The sequence below is a fragment of the Phyllobates terribilis genome, unplaced genomic scaffold (genome assembly GCF_046119375.1).
Source record: "Phyllobates terribilis strain yellow unplaced genomic scaffold, ASM4611937v1 Scaffold_2__4_contigs__length_985480577, whole genome shotgun sequence".
NCBI lineage: Eukaryota > Metazoa > Chordata > Amphibia > Anura > Dendrobatidae > Phyllobates > Phyllobates terribilis.
This window is the reverse complement of record NW_027362762.1, coordinates 184,829,748-184,848,334: the sequence shown is the minus strand read 5'-3', so window position 1 is coordinate 184,848,334 and position 18,587 is coordinate 184,829,748. Positions and strand designations below refer to the sequence as shown.

The 18,587-nt window shown below is 45.3% G+C and overlaps 1 protein-coding gene across 4 annotated transcripts in view; it reads right to left on the bottom strand.

Annotated features, from left to right (window-relative positions):
- LOC141201137 (retinol dehydrogenase 7-like) overlaps positions 1-18,587 on the bottom strand; it is a 96,479-nt gene that overhangs the window by 19,934 nt on the left and 57,958 nt on the right. For 2 of the 4 annotated variants that reach the window (XM_073663356.1, XM_073663355.1), the window contains exons 2-3: positions 16,897-17,074; positions 14,843-15,181 (exon numbers count right to left, since the gene is read on the bottom strand). In XM_073663356.1, the coding sequence (XP_073519457.1) occupies positions 14,843-15,155 (313 nt within the window). In that variant the 5' untranslated portion in view covers positions 15,156-15,181; positions 16,897-17,074. The remainder of the gene's footprint in view (positions 1-14,842; positions 15,182-16,896; positions 17,075-18,587) is intronic. The other 2 variants (XM_073663357.1, XM_073663354.1) reach the window with 1 other exon arrangement.

The window sequence follows — 18,587 nt, the reverse complement described above, 5'->3', positions numbered from 1 at the left end:
TAACCCTAGCCCAATCCTAACCCAAGAGTTTATTTTTGACGCCGTTCCTTGTGCGGTATAAGTGATTAGATGACTTTATTCTTCGGGTCGGTGTGATTACAGCAATGCCAGAATCATATGGGGTTTTTATGACTGACAGCTGTCACACACTAAAAGACGCATTTTTTGTAAAATCTAGTTTTTGCATCGCCATATTTTGAGAGCTATAATTTTTCCAGATTTTGGCAGACAGTCATGTGACTGCTCGTTTTTTGTGGGATGACTTGACGTTGTTATTGGTGCCATTTTCAGGCACGTGACATTTTTTGATCGCTTTCTATTCCGATTTTTGGGAGGCAGAATAAACAAAAACCAACAATTCAGGAATTGTTTTTTTTTTTTTTTTTATTCTGTTCCGCGTGTGGTAAAATTGATAAGGCAGCTTTATTCTTCGGGTCAGTACGTTTACAGCGGTACCACATTTGTATCATTTTTCTATGTTTTGGCGCTTGTACACAATAAAAGCTATTTTATAGAAAAAAATATTTTTTAGTATCGCTTTATTCTGAGAGCTATAACTTTTTTATTTTTCGGCTGATGGAGCTGTATGGCGGCTTGTTTTTTGCGGGACGAGATGACGTTTTCAGCGGTATCATTTTTATTTATATGCGTCTTTTTGATCACATGTTATTCCACTTTTTATTTGGCGGTATGGTGATAAAGCATTGTTTTTTGCTTCGTTTTTTTTTTTTTTTTTTTTTTTTTACCGTGTTCACTGAAGGGGTTAACTAGTGGGACAGTTTTATAGGTCAGGTTTTTACGGACGCGGCGATGCCAAATATGTGTACTTTTGTTTTTTTTTTTTTTTTTTTTTTTATAATATTTATTGATGGGTACATTATATTTTTATTTTTGGTGTATTATTTTTTTTATTTTTTTATAATATTTTTGCACATTTTTTTTTTTTTTTTTTTTTTTTCCCACTTTCACACAGTTTATACACTTTATTACTTTGTCCCACTCTGGGACTTTCACTTTTTTTTTCTGATCGCCTGCATGGCACAGGAATGGAGCACCATCCCTATGCCATGAAGGCTGTCAGAAGTGCACAGTGTGAAGATTGCTTGGAGATGCACTGCGCATGTCCAAGCAATCTTCCTGCTCTCTGGTGACCCGGATGTTGTCATGACGACATCGGGTCGTCATGGCAACACCCGGGAAGCCTTTGCAGACTGCGCTGGAAGCCGGAAGAGGTGGTGAGTATCGCCGATCACCTCCCCTTGCCCCCGCAATGCCGCGATCGACTTCGATCGCAGCATCGCGGGGGTTAATGTGCTGGGAGCGGTGCAGGACCGCTCCCTGCACATAGTACCGGGTGTCAGCTGTGACAATCAGCTGACACCCGGCGGCGATCGCGCCCGCACAGCCTGTGTGCGGGCGCGATCGCGATGACGTACTAATAAAGGTCTGGCTCTTAAGTCCCAGGGCACAGACGCGTATTAGTACGTCAGATGTTATTAAGGGGTTAAAGATAGCAGTGCCATTATAATGCTCCTGAGTAAAAATATCTACACTGAGCCCCTGAATAAACTTAAATCTTACAATGCTCCCTGCACAAAATATGACCCCCATACTACCCCTCTTATGGTACACGCTCTCCACACTGCCCCCTCCTTATCATATTGTGCCCCCTCTTCACACTGTCCTCTCATTGTGTCCCCCCTATACTGCCCAGTCTCTATACTGTGTCCCTTCATCATACTACCCCTCAGCACACTGTTCCCTCCTGGCTGTGCCCTCACACTGTTCCCCCCCCCCCCCCATACTGCTGCATCTCTCTGCCTTCCCCCACACTACCTAATCTCTGTTCTGTGTCACCTCACACTTATCTCCCTTCATAATGTCTCCTCACACCATTCCCCCACTCTCCATACATCACCCCTTCCCTAGTTCACCATACTGTTTCTTCACACATCTCCTCATACTGTCTCCTAAAATTTCTCTCCCATCTCTCCCCAAATATACAGTGGTGGCCAAAAGTATTGGCACCCCTGCAATTCTGTCAGATAATACTCAGTTTCTTCCTGAAAATGATTGCAATCACAAATTCTTTGGTATTATTATCTTCAATTTGTCTTCAATGAAAAAAACACAAAAAGAATTGTCCTAAAGCCAAATTGGATATAATTCCACACCAAACCTAAAAAAGGGGGTGGACAAAAGTATTGGCACTATTTGAAAAATCATGTGATGCTTCTCTAATTCGTGTAATTAACAGCACCTGTAACTTACCTGTGGTACCTAACAGGTGTTGGCAATAACTAAATCACACTTGCAGCCAGTTAACATGGATTAAAGTTGACTCAACCTCTGTCCTGTGTCCTTGTGTGCACCACATTGAGCATGGAGAAAAGAAAGAAGACCAAAGAACTGTCTGAGGACTTGAGAAACCAAATTGTGAGGAAGCATGAGCAATCTCAAGGCTACAAGTCCATCTCCAAAGACCTGAATGTTCCTGTGTCTTCCATGCGCAGTGTCATCAAGAAGTTTAAAGCCCATGGCACTGTGGCTAACTTTCCTAGATGTGGACGGAAAAGAAAAATTGACGAGAGATTTCAACGCAAGATTGTGCGGATGGTGGATAAAGAACCTCGACTAACATCCAAACAAGTTCAAGCTGCCCTGCAGTCCGAGGGTACAACAGTGTCAACCCGTACTATCCGTCGGCATCTGAATTAAAAGGGACTGTATGGTAGGATACCCAGAAAGACCCCACTTCTTACCCCGAGACATAAAAAAGCCAGGCTGGAGTTTGCCAAAACTTACCCGAGAAAGCCTAAAACGTTTTGTAAGAATGTTCTCTGGTCAGATGAGACAAAAGTAGAGCTTTTTGGGAAAAAGCATCAACATAGAGTGTACAGGAAAAAAAAGAAAAAAAAAAAAAGGAGGCATTCAAAGAAAAGAACACGGTCCCCACAGTCAAACATGGCGGAGGTTCCATGATGTTTTGGGGTTGCTTTGCTGCCTCTGGCACTGGACTGCTTGAACGCGTGCATGGCATTATGAAGTCTGAAGACTACCAACAAATTTTGCAGCATAATGTAGGGCCCAGAAAGCTGGGTCTCCCTCAGAGGTCATGGGTCTTCCAGCAGGACAATGACCCAAAACACACTTCCAAAAGCACTATAAAATGGTTAGAGAGAAAGCACTGGAGACTTCTAAGGTGGCCAGCAATGAGTCCAGACCTGAATCCCATAGAACACCTGTGGAGAGATCTCAAAATGGCAGTTTGGAGAAGGCACCCTTCAAATATCAGGGACCTGGAGCAGTTTGCCAAAGAAGAATGGTCTACAATTCCAGCAGAGTATTGTAAGAAACTCATTGATGGTTACCGGAAGCGGTTCGCAGTTATTTTGGCTAAAGGTTGTGCAACCAAGTATTAGGCTGAGGGTGCCAATACTTTTGTCTGGCCCATTTTTGGAGTTTTATGTGAAATGATCAATGATTTGATTTTTGCTTCATTCTCTTTTGTGTTTTTTCCTTGCAAGCAAATTAAAAGATAATACCAAAGAATTTGTGATTGCAATCATTTTCAGGAAGAAACTGAGTATTATCTGACAGAATTGCAGGGGTGCCAATACTTTTGGCCACCACTAATAAATCTTCAGAAGAGCACACAGACATGCACAAAGACACACACAAGAATGCAGAAGCGCACACCCAGAAACACACTAAGGCTTCTTTCACAAGTCAGTGTTTCCAGTAGGTGTGGTGACCGTTTCCACACGTACCGGAGACCATTCCACACGTAGACCCATTCAAATGAATGGGTCTGCATGTCAGTGTGTTTTCACTTTACACAGACCATGTGTCCGTGGGCAAAACACGCTGACATGTCTGTTTTTTACCCACTGCAGAGACCACAAAACATCCCACACTGATGACCCCTCCATTAGCAGGACATACTGGTATAGTGCTGCTTGACTTTGTACAAGCAAGTTCATCTTACCACTCCATACCAATAGGGTACATTGCGGCATTGAAATCACAAACTCCACAAGGCCATTTTGTGACTCCAAATAGGAGCCTTAACTGGAATTATGGTTTTATTCAGCTTATAGCAGCCATGTCCATCTTGCACCTCCAACTTTGAGGGTAAACTGAAATATAGACGTTTTATCAACTTAAAAGCTTAGCAGTCTTAGGACACCAGACTGGGAGGATAATGTGGACCTACACTGGTTTTGTTCAGCTTCGCCTTGCCCAAGCTATAAATCCCACTAAACGGGTAACCTGGAACCTAAATGATTAGTCAACTTAAATGCCAACCAGTTGAAATTATGACTCCAGACCACAAAGTTTAATTGGACTTACAATGATTTAATTTCAACCATGACCATTCCAAACTAGAAGGATACCGGAGATGCAGATATTTTGTCAAGTTAAAAGTTGACCAGTCCATTCTGAGACTGCCAACAATAGACTTAGGGCTCGCTCTCACTAACGATTAAAATTGGACAAATTCACTCTGATAAAAAATAAAAATCTGATTGCATTCAGTCCAATGTTAAATCTGGGAGTGTGCTCATATGCGTTTCTCAGCTCCAATCAGATCACGATTGTACTGAAAAACAAACTAAAAACCGCAGCATGCTGAATTTGGATTGCATGCATCCATACAAGTCATGTGAAACATTGCACTGCACTCAGATAACCGAGTGCAGGGCGTTTCCCGCCGACCGACGAGATGGAGAAATTAATGTTTCCATCTCCTCCGCAGCTGTGCTGCGATCATCTCTTGGGAGAGGATCGGAGTGCCGAACACTGACATTCAGCTCAACTCGCAGCAGAGCTGGAGCTGAGTGTCATTAGCATATCGCATGCGATGCCTTCTCATTGGATGTGATATGCTAATGGGACCCTGACCTTACAATGGCTTCATTCTCATTAGGGCAACCACATACACCTCCTACCAAGAGGACAAACTGGGACCTAGATGTTAAAAGCAGACCAGTTAAATATGTTATCCGAGTATGAGGGATGGACTGGAAATCTGTTGGACTCACCAGCTACCCTCGGGACTGTATTTTATTACCTTGCTGTTTAAAGGGAACCTGTCATGTCCTGTGTGGTATTTAAACTGCTCCCATTGCATTGTTAGTGATGCAATGTGCATCACAAACGCTTTTATCATTAAAATCGTCTCTAATCATTAAAATCCGGCTGCACAGTGTAGCTGGGAACTACACAGCTTCACTGTGCGCACACACGGGGAGCCGCTCGTCACAGCACATACGCGGCTCCCAGAAATACAAGTTCGGCTGGCCATGTCATACTGTGCAAGAGCCGCATACTTAAGTCAGTGCAAGCAGGGAGCAGAGTTGAAATGCGGGGGAGGCTCCGCCAACCCTGACTAAATGCATGGAATCACACCCTTATGACTAAACGAGCAGATATGAGATAAACATATAAAGTGGTTTTTACACATCAGCGTCGATTTTAATGAAAAAAAGCGTGTTAGTGATGCACATTGCCTCACTAACACCACAATGGAGTAGTTTAGATACTACACAGGACATGACAGGTTCCCTTTCACAGAATCACCACAGACCGAGGGCATCATTCAGAAGCCATCCTTACCAATATCAGCTGTATTGCTAGTAACGGGTAGGGAAGCTGAAACAGAAGTGAAAATAGAGCTACAAGCCACAAGTCGGTTGACTAACCACTAGTGTTGAGCATTCCGATACTGAAATATCGGGTATCGGCCGATATTCGCGGTATCGGAATTCCGATACTTAATTCCGATACTATTGCAATATCGTATACCGCAATCGGAAGTTCCCATAATGCAATGAGACATTTTCATTTTATTCAGCCAATGAGGATCCTAAGAAGTGTGGGCACATCCTGTTAGGCATGTAGGCATCTTAACTAATGGCATGGCTGTGATTGGCTGCTGAAATGATGTCATGATGCACTATAAAAGCCACCGCCGCCATTTTGAGCTCACTCTGCTGTGAATTCAGTTAGGGATAGGACGCTGTTGTTCTGAGGGACAGTTTTAGCTACCTATTTGCTCTATACTGCTTTACCCAAGCTACTTTCTAAATCACTGTGCCTTGCAGTGCTAGTGCACAGTTCCCTGTGCTGTTCACCGCTATCTGCAAGGTCTGTGTGTGTGAGTGCAGCTCACCCTGTAGTGTGTGCTTCAGCCAAGTCTGGTTGTAGTGCACTCAGTGTGTGTCACTGCCTCATACATTGTCCTTTATTGCCAATTCATAATTTTTCCTGATATCTCCTATTAGTGTGGTGGTTCCATCCATATTCAGCTAAATTGATTCCAAACACACTATATAGGAGTAGATAGAGGAGCCTTTCTGCAGCATTGGGCCCTGCAGCCCCAGCCAGATTAGTATTAGCCTATTTTTTGCAGCCTCATCTATTGCATTGTAGGTTACCTTCCTACATTGTAATAGCTACAAAAAGTTTGTGATACTATCGTTATTACATCTTTAGGCACATCCAGTGTCTTTTTGTGACAAAAAAAACCTAAATAAAGTTCACCAAACACTCCACTTTACAGTTGTGTAGGCCACATTAGCTCATATTAAAGTCTAGTCCACACTTTATAAAATTAGTGTTTCTTATACCTGTTAGCAGCTGTTCAGGAATAAGCACACTAAGCCCTTAGTACTTTTCTGCCTATCTTTATCAGTCTACCAAGATGAAGAAGGCAGGGAGTAAGGCATGTGGTCGTGGTCGTGGGCGTGGGCGTGGAGTTTCTGCAGGGAGAGGACGTGAGGATTCTGTGCCTGCAGGGAGAGGACGTGGGGATTCTGTGCCTGCTGCGGGCACCAGTGACTCAGCATCCCCCAGTTTTACCAGGGAACAGTCCTTTATGCGCAGCTTTGTAGGAGCTAGCCGTACCCCACTGCTGCGCGAGGACCAAATTGAAGCCGTTGTCGGATGGATGGCAGCTAACGCATCGACTTCAATTAGTTCCAGATCCTCTCAGGTCCTGAGCACTGAAGAGCACCCATCTGTCTCTTCACCACCTGCCAAATTGCCCAGGCAGTCAGAGAGCCCTGGACAGGAGCCATCTCTACTTCTGTTCTCTGAATCTCTTGGCTTGGAAAGAGGGGGCCAGCCAAGCAGAATTCGAGAATTTGAAGAAGAGGTAGTATGCAGTGATGCGCAACCGTTTTGTCTCTCTGAATCTGAAGAGGCGGGTGGGCCAGTGCCTATGGTCAGCAGCACACCTCAGTACGCATCTGATGATGAGACTCAGGTGCCACTTTCTGGTGCGTACTGTGCTGTCGAGACTACCCAGGAGAAGCAGTTGTTTGAAGAGGGTGGTGTAGATGATGAGGTCCTTGACCCATCATGGCGTGAGGGACAGGAAGGTGGTGGGAGCAGCTCTGAGGAAGAGATTCCCCGAACGGCCCAAAAAGGAGGGAGAGGGAGGGGGCAGACTTGGTTGCCTGTAGCCTCCACTTCGGCACCCATTAGGAGCATGGCTCTTCCAAAATCCAAAGCGGGCGCTCCCAAGACTTGCAGTGCCTGGTCCTTTTTTGACACAGTTGCAGATGACATTTGCTTTGTCAAATGCAAGCTGTGTAATCAGAAGGTGAAAAGAGGGAAAAGTGTCAGCAACCTCAATACCACAAATATGTGGAAACATGTGCGGACCAAGCACGTGGTGGAGTTACACAAACACACTGAAGACCTAGGCCAACCTACAGCGCCACCTACCACCTCTTCAGCTCGTGTTGTAGCCTCTTCCTCCAGCTCACACACAGCTGGTTCGGCTTCCTCACAGGATCGCCATGGAAGAATCTCTGGCACTGTTGTACAGAGACACAGTGTAATTCCACCCACAGCACCACTTTCCCAGTCATCCTCACACTCCCAGGCCAGTCTACAGCCATCGTTAGCACAGGCATGGGAGAAAAGGCGCCCATACTCGGCAAACCACCCCCGAGCACAGGCTCTGAATGCTGGCATTGCTAAACTACTGGCCCTTGAAATGCTATCATTCAGGCTGGTGGAGACTGACACATTCCGTAACTTTATGGCATTGGCAGTCCCACAATACAACGTGCCCAGCCGCTTTTATTTCAGCAGGCAAGCCGTCCCTGCCCTGCAACATCATGTGGAGGGAAAAATTAAACATGCGCTACAAAACGCCGTCAGTAGCAAGGTCCACCTGACCACTGATGCGTGGACCAGTAAGCATGGACAGGGACGATACCTTTCCCTCACTGCCCATTGGGTAAATGTTGTGGAGCCGGGTACAGATCTTGAGAGTGGCGCTGTACGTGTTCTGCCAACTCCAAGGATTGCAGGAATCCAGTCTGTACACATTGACTCCTCCTCATACTCCAGTTCCTCTGAATCAGCGCTGCAGGAGCCGTCACGGTCTACCTCCACATCGACCCATGAACGGTTACCTGTTATGATGACCGATATGAGCACAGCCGTGGCCAAACGTCAACAGGCCGTATTAAAATTAATTTCTTTGGGGAATCGAAGCCACACAGCGCAGGAGCTCTGGAATGCCATCAAGCAGCAGAGTGACGTGTGGTTTGTGCCAGCGAATCTCCAGCCAGGCATGGTAGTGTGTGACAATGGCCGAAATCTGGTGGCAGCTCTGGGCCTAGGCAACCTCACTCACATCCCATGTCTGGCACATGTGCTCAACTTGGTCGTGCAGAGTTTTTTGAGGGACTATCCGGATCTTGATGCACTGCTTCACAAGGTCCGCATAGAGTGCGCTCACTTGCGGCGTTCCAGCAATGCAAGATCACGCATTGCAGCTCTGCAGCGCCGATTATGTCTTCCGGAACATCGCATCATATGTGACCTACCCACCAGGTGGAATTCAACGTTACATATGTTGGAGAGGTTGTGTGAGCAGCAGGCAGCAGTAATGGAGTACCAGCTGCAGCAGGCGCAAACAAGTCGCAGTGCGCGCCGTTCACACTTCACCACCACTGAGTGGGCCTCTATGAAGGACATTTGCCACGTTTTGCGTGCCTTCGATTATTCCACGCGGATGGCGAGTGCAGATGATGCACTAGTCAGCATGACTATCCCCCTTATCTGCCTGCTTGAAAAAACACTGCAAGCACTAAGGGACGAGGTTTTGGAAGAGGTGGAGGATGAGGAGTCACAAATGCCATCTGCTTCTCTACAGTCTGCGCAACGTGGTTCCTCACAAAGGCCTAGGCAGGGGACACTTTGTGAGGAGGATGAGGAGGAGTCAATGGATGAGGAAGACATCTGTCCAGAGGAGGGAGGTACACAATGCTCTAGTAGTCAGTATCTAGAGCGAGGGTGGGGTGATGCAGAGCAGGCAGAGATCACGCCTCAAGCAGGGGACAGCGTTTCTTGGCCAGTTGGCAGTCTGCAGCACATGGTTGATTTCATGCTGCAGTGCCTCAGAAACGACCGCCGCATCGCCCACATTCTCAACACGGCTGATTATTGGGTGTCCACCCTCCTAGATCCTCGCTACCGGGACAACTTACAAAGCCTCATAACACCATTGAACCGGGAGCGTAAAATGCGGGAGTACCAAGACGCACTGGTGCATTCCATCATGTTCTCCATTCCAACCGAGAGCAGTGCTGCTAGTGCTTTACAAAGCAGCTCAGTGCGTCGAGGCAGTGGAGGAAGCTCTGCACAAAGAGGGAGCAGAAGCAGCGCCTCAGCACAAGGCAAGACCAGTATGGCCGAAATGTGGCAAAGTTTTGTGTCCCCGCCGCCACAAATGTCTACACCATCACAGACAGCTCCAGTCAGCAGGAGGCAACGTTTCCGTCAGATGGTGACAGACTACATGTCTTGCCCTCTTAGTGTACTCCCAGACGGCTCTTCTCCCTTCAAGTTTTGGGTCTGTAAGCTGGATACATGGCCAGAGCTTAGTCAGTATGCACTGGAGGTGCTAGCTTGCCCTGCTGCTAGTGTATTATCGGAACGCGTCTTTAGTGCCGCAGGTGGTGTACTAACAGACCGTCGCATGCGACTATCCTCCGATAACGTTGACCGGCTTACTTTTCTCAAAATGAACAAGGCCTGGATCTCTCATGAATTTGCCAGTCCTCTTCCAGAATAAATAATTGGTTGGCAACAGTATCCAGGTCTCCTGTTCTGTTCATGTTTCTACCACCTGAACTGTAATCCCTGAGCTCCAACACCGCCAGTTGGCGCTCGGAAGTGCCGTCTGCACAGTCAACACTTGCTACCATGTTATTGGGGTTCAGTAACGTCAGCTGTTCCCCTGCTGTGTTCACGGCAATTTCTCCTGCTCTGTCCATATTCACTGTGCTACTTATTTAAAACTTGCTCCAATTACACCTCTGGCTCCTCCGTTTTTAGTATTTACCCTGGGCTCCAACACCGCCAGTTGGCGCTCGGAAGTGCTGTCTGCACAGTCAACACTTGCTGCCGTGTTATTGGGGTTCAGTAACGTCAGCTGTTCCCCTGCTGTGCGGACGGCAATTTCTCCTGCTCTGTCCACATTCTCACTACTACAGATTTTAAAGTTGCTCGAATTACACCTCTGGCTCCTCTGTTTTCATTCTTATCCCTGGGCTCCAGCACCGCCAGTTGGCGCTCGGAAGTGACTTCTGCACAGTCAACACTTGCTGCGGTGTTATTGGGGTTCGGTAACGTCAGCTGTTCCCCTGCTGTGTTCACGGCAATTTCTCCTGCTCTGTCCATATTCACTGTGCTACTTATTTAAAACTTGCTCCAATTACACCTCTGGCTCCTCCGTTTTTAGTATTTACCCTGGGCTCCAATACCGCTAGTTGCTGCTCAGAAGTGCCGTCTGCACAGTCAACGCTTGCTCCAGTGTTATTGGGATTCAGTAACGTCAGCTGATCCCCAGCTGTGTGTCCGGCAAATTCTCCTGCTTTGTCCACATCCACTGTAGTACGGATTTAAAACCTCCTCCAAATACACCTCTGGCTCTTCTGTTTTTAGTATTTACCCTGGGCTCCAGCACCGCCAGCTGGTTCTCGGCAGTTCCATTGGCTCTTGTACCTTCTGCTACCCATCCGGGTTCCAGTACCGTCAGCTGGTTCTCGGCAGTGCCTTTGGATTAGGTGCCTCCTTCTCGGTATCCAAGTTCCACCAACGTCTGCTGGTCCTTGGTAGTGCTTTCTGGCACAGGTACCTCCTGCTTAGTAACCGAGTTCCAGTAACATCAGCTGGTCCTCGGTAGTTCCATTGGCTCTTGTACCTTCTGCTACCCATCCGGGTTCCAGTACCGTCAGCTGGTCCTCGGCAGTGTCTTTGGCACGGGTACTCCCTCCTGCCCAGCCTGGTTCCAGCACGCCAGCTGTTTCCGGGTAGTGTCAACGTCACTTTGCCTCCAATGCGTTGTCCTGTCGTGTTGCGGTCGGGTTAGCCGACTCTATGGTGCCTGCAGTTTAGGTGACTCCTATGTGGGCTGCGGGATCTGGCAATGAAGGCTGGTTCCATAGTGCCAATAGGACAAGCACCCTCTGTAGGACTGTGGGTTTTGGTAACTGCGGCCGGCTCGCGGCCTTGAACTTTTTTTTTACATGGGTACCTTCTGCTACCCATCCGGGTTCCAGTACCGTCAGCTGGTTCTCGGCAGTGCCTTTGGATTAGGTGCCTCCTTCTCGGTATCCAAGTTCCACCAACGTCTGCTGGTCCTTGGTAGTGCTTTCTGGCACAGGTACCTCCTGCTTAGTAACCGAGTTCCAGTAACATCAGCTGGTCCTCGGTAGTTCCATTGGCTCTTGTACCTTCTGCTACCCATCCGGGTTCCAGTACCGTCAGCTGGTCCTCGGTAGTTCCATTTGCTCTTGTATCTTCTGCTACCCATCCGGGTTCCAGTACCGTCAGCTGGTCCTCGGCAGTGTCTTTGGCACGGGTACTCCCTCCTGCCCAGCCTGGTTCCAGCACGCCAGCTGTTTCCGGGTAGTGTCAACGTCACTTTGCCTCCAATGCGTTGTCCTGTCGTGTTGCGGTCGGGTTAGCCGACTCTATGGTGCCTGCAGTTTAGGTGACTCCTATGTGGGCTGCGGGATCTGGCAATGAAGGCTGGTTCCATAGTGCCAATAGGACAAGCACCCTCTGTAGGACTGTGGGTTTTGGTAACTGCGGCCGGCTCGCGGCCTTGAACTTTTTTTTTACATGGGTACCTTCTGCTACCCATCCGGGTTCCAGTACCGTCAGCTGGTTCTCGGCAGTGCCTTTGGATTAGGTGCCTCCTTCTCGGTATCCAAGTTCCACCAACGTCTGCTGGTCCTTGGTAGTGCTTTCTGGCACAGGTACCTCCTGCTTAGTAACCGAGTTCCAGTAACATCAGCTGGTCCTCGGTAGTTCCATTGGCTCTTGTACCTTCTGCTACCCATCCGGGTTCCAGTAACATCAGCTGGTCCTCGGTAGTTCCATTGGCTCTTGTACCTTCTGCTACCCATCCGGGTTCCAGTACCGTCAGCTGGTTCTCGGCAGTGCCTTTGGATTAGGTGCCTCCTTCTCGGTATCCAAGTTCCACCAACGTCTGCTGGTCCTTGGTAGTGCTTTCTGGCACAGGTACCTCCTGCTTAGTAACCGAGTTCCAGTAACATCAGCTGGTCCTCGGTAGTTCCATTGGCTCTTGTACCTTCTGCTATCCATCCGGGTTCCAGTACCGTCAGCTGGTCCTCGGTAGTTCCTCAGCTTTCTTGTACCTTCTGCTACATTTCCAAGTTCAAGCTTTTTGAAATGGTTCTTGGTAATCACTCTGGATCTCCCTGACGAGGACCCTGAAGACGAGGACCCTGAAGACCAACCCTAAGAAGACGAGGACCCCGAAGACAATGACCCTGAAGACGAGGACCCTGAAGACCACCCCGAAGAAGACGAGGACCCTGAAGACCACCCCGAAGAAGACGAGGACCCTGAAGACCACCCCGAAGAAGACGAGGACCCCGAAGACGAGGACCCCCGAAGACGACGACCCTGAAGACCACCCCGAAGAAGACCAAGAAGATGACCCTGAAGAAGTTGACCAAGAAGACAAAGAAGAGAAGACAAGCACCAAGATACAGAAAAACAAGAGACAGAAAACCAAGAAGCAGAAATACAAGAAGCTGCAGAACAAAAAGCGGAAGAACATTAAGCATAAGACTAAAAATCAGAGCAAAAGATAATATCTAAATTATAAGCAGAAGATGACTAAGCAGTGTATGGGGGTGAGTCCGTTCCTCCTCGTGGTGCCCCTGGAAAAGACCTGCTGCTGCAGGCCAAACTGAACGCGGACAAATCCTGTTGTAAATCTTTTGTGACGGGCAGAACGAAAGGTGTAATGTCCAACCTTTTATAGATAACAACTACAGGAATGCCTGTCACAAATAAGAATATGATGAAGAAGAAGAATATGAAGAAGATGAAGAAGTAGAATATGAAGAATGTAAAAAAAAGAATAATACGAAGAAGGTGAAGAAGAAGAAGGTGAAGAAGAAGTGGATGAAAAAGATGCTGAGGATGATGAAGGAGAAAGTGTGGGAGAAGTAAAAAAGAAGGTGAAGAGCATGGAAGTAGTGAAACATAAATATCTGACAAAATATAAAAATACTTAACATAGTTAATATTTCCGTAACTCAGAACATAATAAAAAATTATTAATTCCTGCTATTCCATTTGACTGGGCTAAACCTCTATGCCTTTATTGTCTCCCCCACCTCCCCCAATACATTCTACATTATTCTTAGTTGTTTTCCTTCATGTAGAAATAACCTACAAGGAAAGAAAGGGTTTATTTTAATTCCGATATTTATGTCCCATTGACTTGCATTGGTTTCCGGTATCGGAATCGGCGATATCCGATACTTTTTCGGTATCGGTCCGATCCAATCCGATCCGATATTTCCCGATATCGGAAGGTATCGCTCAACACTACTAACCACGTAAAAACCTTGGCCCCCAAAGTTGTACATACTACTTAAAGTCATACACCAAAGGCCCCATCAAGTCATGCTGTGAGGCAAAGGCAGCTGAAGAAAAACACTAGGCCGGAGGTGGCAGGCTATTCATAAACTATGATGAGGCCGAAAACCCTCAGGCAGGCCAAACACCAGACATGTGGTGGCATGGCAAACATGGAGACATATGGCCATTCCCAATGTTTCGGGCCAACACCAGACATGACGCAGTACATGAGTCAGCTGGACTAAAAACACAAGACATGAAGCCTGACATGAGGCGGTAGGCCCAAAACACTAGGCCGGTGGCCAACCACAACACATGCTTTAAGATTCATACAGAGAAGATGAACGCCAAGCACTGCCGAGATGCAAACTCAAGATTTCACGCTCACAAGACAGGCACCCCAACCAAGCAAGCCACAGTAATAGCACAACCCAAACAAGAAACGCAAGGCAAAACACCAGACCACACAAGAAACAGGTACTGAAGCATTAAATCTAGTTTCTCCCAAACCGATGTTAGCATTTCAGCTCCCAACTGGGTCCCTGTACTCACTGCTATTCTTAATAAAACATGCCATTATGAGTCACAGCTGCTCCAGCCTCGTGCTCAAGGCTCCTACATCCAAATGACAGGAAACCACATTGGAGGACGTGAGAGTTTACTTTTTATTATGTGCTCTTGGCTTCCTGTCCAGCTATGCCAGTGGATCCCACTCTCTCTGATGCAGTCATGGGTGAGGGGAAAAATTAAGCTTTTTGATATGGAAGTGCTCCTGTACAAGCCACATTAATCAACTCTGATTTGATACTTGCATTTGGGTCACACCAAGCCCATTGTTTTTTTGTTCTACTGCCAAGTTAAAGCATTGTACAGCGGTTTGTAAAGTTAAATTAACAGCTTGTATCATTACCTTCTCCTTTGACAAGCTGTTCAATCCAGTCAGCAGCAGCTCTCACTCCTTTGCCATCAGTGACATCAAAGACAATGGTCTGCAGTCTACTAGATGTCTCATGCTTCAGGTTCTCAGCCCCTACATTTGTCAGACAAGCTGCCAGGACCTTCATTCCATGTTTGTCCAATCGCTTTGCCAGTAGGTTTCCAAATCCAGAATCACATCCGGTAACGAAGACGTATTTATCTGAGAGATTCTGCAGTATCCGACTCTGCCTGTACCATCTGCACAGGAGAGTCAGACCCACCAGCACCAGTAGAAGCAGCCACATGGTTTACAGAGTATGGAGGTTTAAAGCTGTGTAACACAACAAGCGGTCACTAAAAGGTGCTCATATAATGAAGGAACAATGACATTACTACAAATATTAATCTCTGCTTTATGCATTTCATGGGTTTTATATTAAAAAAAACCTTGCCTTTCATCAATAGGGGATAATAAATGGTAAGGTCATTTCAGTATAGGGAAAATATATATTCTTCTATCGTGTTAGCCAGTAGATAGAAGAATATTTAGCTTTGAGAGTCCTCAGTGGTTGATACCTTTTAATGAATAACTGAAAAGATGGTAACAAATTGCAAGCTTTCAAGACTACTCAGGTCTCATCAGGCTAGTATACCACAAAATCTGAAGAGTCAAATATTTATACACAATAAGACAGAAAAATAATGCAATAGATAAGACAGGTGATGAAAAGCAGAGTTATTATGGAAGAGAAACAGTTCTGGCTATAAATATTTTAGCAGTTAATAGATAAGGAGTGTGATGGTTTTATTGTCCTGTGACTAGGTCCAGTGTTATGATGGCCTCACAAGTCTGAGGGGCACATTCCTTAGTTGATGTAGAATGACATTAAATCCGTGCAACACATTCATTCCTGCTCTGAAAGTGTTAAAGGTCATCATCAAATTATATACTGAGATTCTTCTCTCTCTCTTTTTCCCCAAATCTAAGAAGCATCATTGTCAGAAGCTCCCTGTCATCTCCTCCAGCTACAGGTACCTTTCCTTTCAACCAGAAAAAAAAAAAATGTAAAACCTGTCCGTTTATAATGACCACAGACAAGATAAAGATCCCCAATTCATATCAGGACTATAAGATCCCAGGTACTTTCAGCTGTATCACATCTAATGTAGTGTACTTAATTATATGTACCAAATGTCCAGCTGGGGGTCTTTATGTAGGAGAGACCAGGCAAAAACTTAGGACAAGGATGAATCATCATCGCCACACAAATAAAGAAAAAAAGAATATATCTACCTGTAGCCAAGCATTTTTGTTCCGCTGATCACACCATAAAAAGACATGAAACTACTGGTATTAAAAGTTAACTTCAAATCTCAAAGAGAAAGAAGAATCTAAGTATATAATTTGATGATGACCTTTAACACTTTCAGAGCAGGAATGAATGTGTTGCACGGATTTAATGTCAGTCTACATCAACTAAGGAATGTGCCCCTCAGACTTATGAGGCCATCATAACACTGGACCTAGTCACAGGACAATAAAACCATCACACTCCTTATGTATTAACTGCTAAATATTTATAGCCAGAACTGTTTTTCTTCCATAATAACTCTGCTTTTCATCACCTGTCTTATCTATTGCATTATTTTTGTGTCTTATTGTGTATAAATATGTGACTTCAGATTTTGTGGTATACTAACCTGATGAAGAGACCCGAGTAGTCTCAAAAGCTTGCAATTTGTTACCATCTTTTCAGCCATTAAAAAGTATCAACCACTGAGGACTCAAAGCTAAATATTTTGCAGGTCATTTCATAAGTCAATAGTACAAGCCACTTTAAGCCATTTTGTAGTATATCAGAAATCTGCATCCATTTTTTCCTCTAGAGCTCAGTCAAATACAGTTAAAATCCATCTTTATCAAAACAAGATGAGGGATCAGGTTACAGCTGCCTGTTAAAGTCTATAGAGATTAGCAGGGGAGGGAGATGGAAGAGCAGAGTGAAACTGGCAAAGACACAGATTGTGTTGCAGCTAGTGTTTTACCTTAACTCAGTGCTGGATTCTCAGTTACACTGCTCAATGCTGCTATATAATGCCCTCCAAGTTGCTATTGCTTCCAAACATGTCTCTATGTAGCACAAAAGAGCCGTCTCATGTCTTTCTGTAGTATGTATAGAAGTCAGAGAAACTAAGCAAGTTGGTGGTGACTAGAAAACAAAACCTGCAGAAGGGAAAGTAGGATAAGTAATGTCCAGAAATAGCCTACACAGGACAGTTTAACACTATCTGAAAAGTCACCTGAAATGACAAGTAAACTTCAAATAATATTTTTCTGGCACCATGAAGCCTTGACACATTTTGAAGCTTGTTTACTAATTGCATAAACTCCTTAGATCTGAACATTTTTGGTCTTTCCTCTATCAACTTTTTACTGCAATCTTCTGGTTGCCATTAGTACAGTTATGCTTTTATAGCTTTAAGAAAACAGGTCCAATGTTTTTGCTACTAAGCCATAGTAGGGTCCAGATTCCAGCAATATATTACTTAGTTTACTTGTTGTTTCAGTTTTGATTAAAACTATTTTAACTGCTGCAGATCTCCCAGTACTGAATGTGGAGCTCTGCATAACCCTTCCCACACCACTTATTGCCAGCTTTCTGCCTATGGACTGTGTACACAGAAATCTGCTAATCAGTGATTGGGGCAGGGTTATACAGCGCTCATGAATATGGAGGACTACATAGCAGCAGGTTTACTAGCCCTCTACTGATAATCTCCTGCTGATAAAAGTGATTTTATAAATATAGGCAGACCAGTAAGTGTCACATCGCTGGGATCAGGGTCTCTGGCTCTACATTATGCTGCTTGTAGATTAGATGGTAAAAACCTTGTGACAGGTTCCCTTTAATTCAATGACTGCAAACACTTCTCTTCATCAGGGCCAGCTATAAATCACCACCCACTAGCCTAGACAACCAAGCAAACAGTTTGAGAGCTACAGGTTGAAAATGTATAAGCAACATTAGATACCAATGAGTATAATCATAGTAACATGCATAACTCTAGGAAGCACATGACAGAAAAAGGGGGGTGGGGGGTGGAGAAGGCCCAAGTAAGTCCAAATGACCAGAGTTTTTTACAAAAAAACATCTTTATTAAACATAGAAAATACAATTTAAAATACACAGTACTACCAAAAGAGGGAACAGTCTGCTACTAACCTCCCATAGGTTACAGTCAAGTACCACTGCCATACATAGTAAACTGCAGTTCCATAGAAGCAACTATCAGAGCCTAATTAAACAAATAAAGTGACAAATGCATTGTACTAAAGAAAGGCATCAATATGTTATAGTTATATAAAAGGTAGTATCTAAAATGTACTATTTAGTATAGTTGGTGCCAAATTCTCAAAAAAAAAAAAAAAAACACTGAAAACCCAGCGAAAGTGGTCAGCACACTTCACATTTAGTGATGAGCGAGCATGTTCGGTTAACCCTTTTGGCGAGTATACTCGGGCGAGTGCCGAGTATCTTCAGTGTACTCTGATATGTTTGAATCACTCCCGTGTTCATGATGTGCGACTGTTTGACAGCTTTAATACATGTGAGGAATGCTTGTTTCTTTCGCATTCCTTCACATGTATTAAAGCTGTCAAACAGTCGCAAATCATGCAAACAGGAATGATTCAAACAGATCCCAGAGTATGCTGAAGATACTCCGTACTCGCCTGA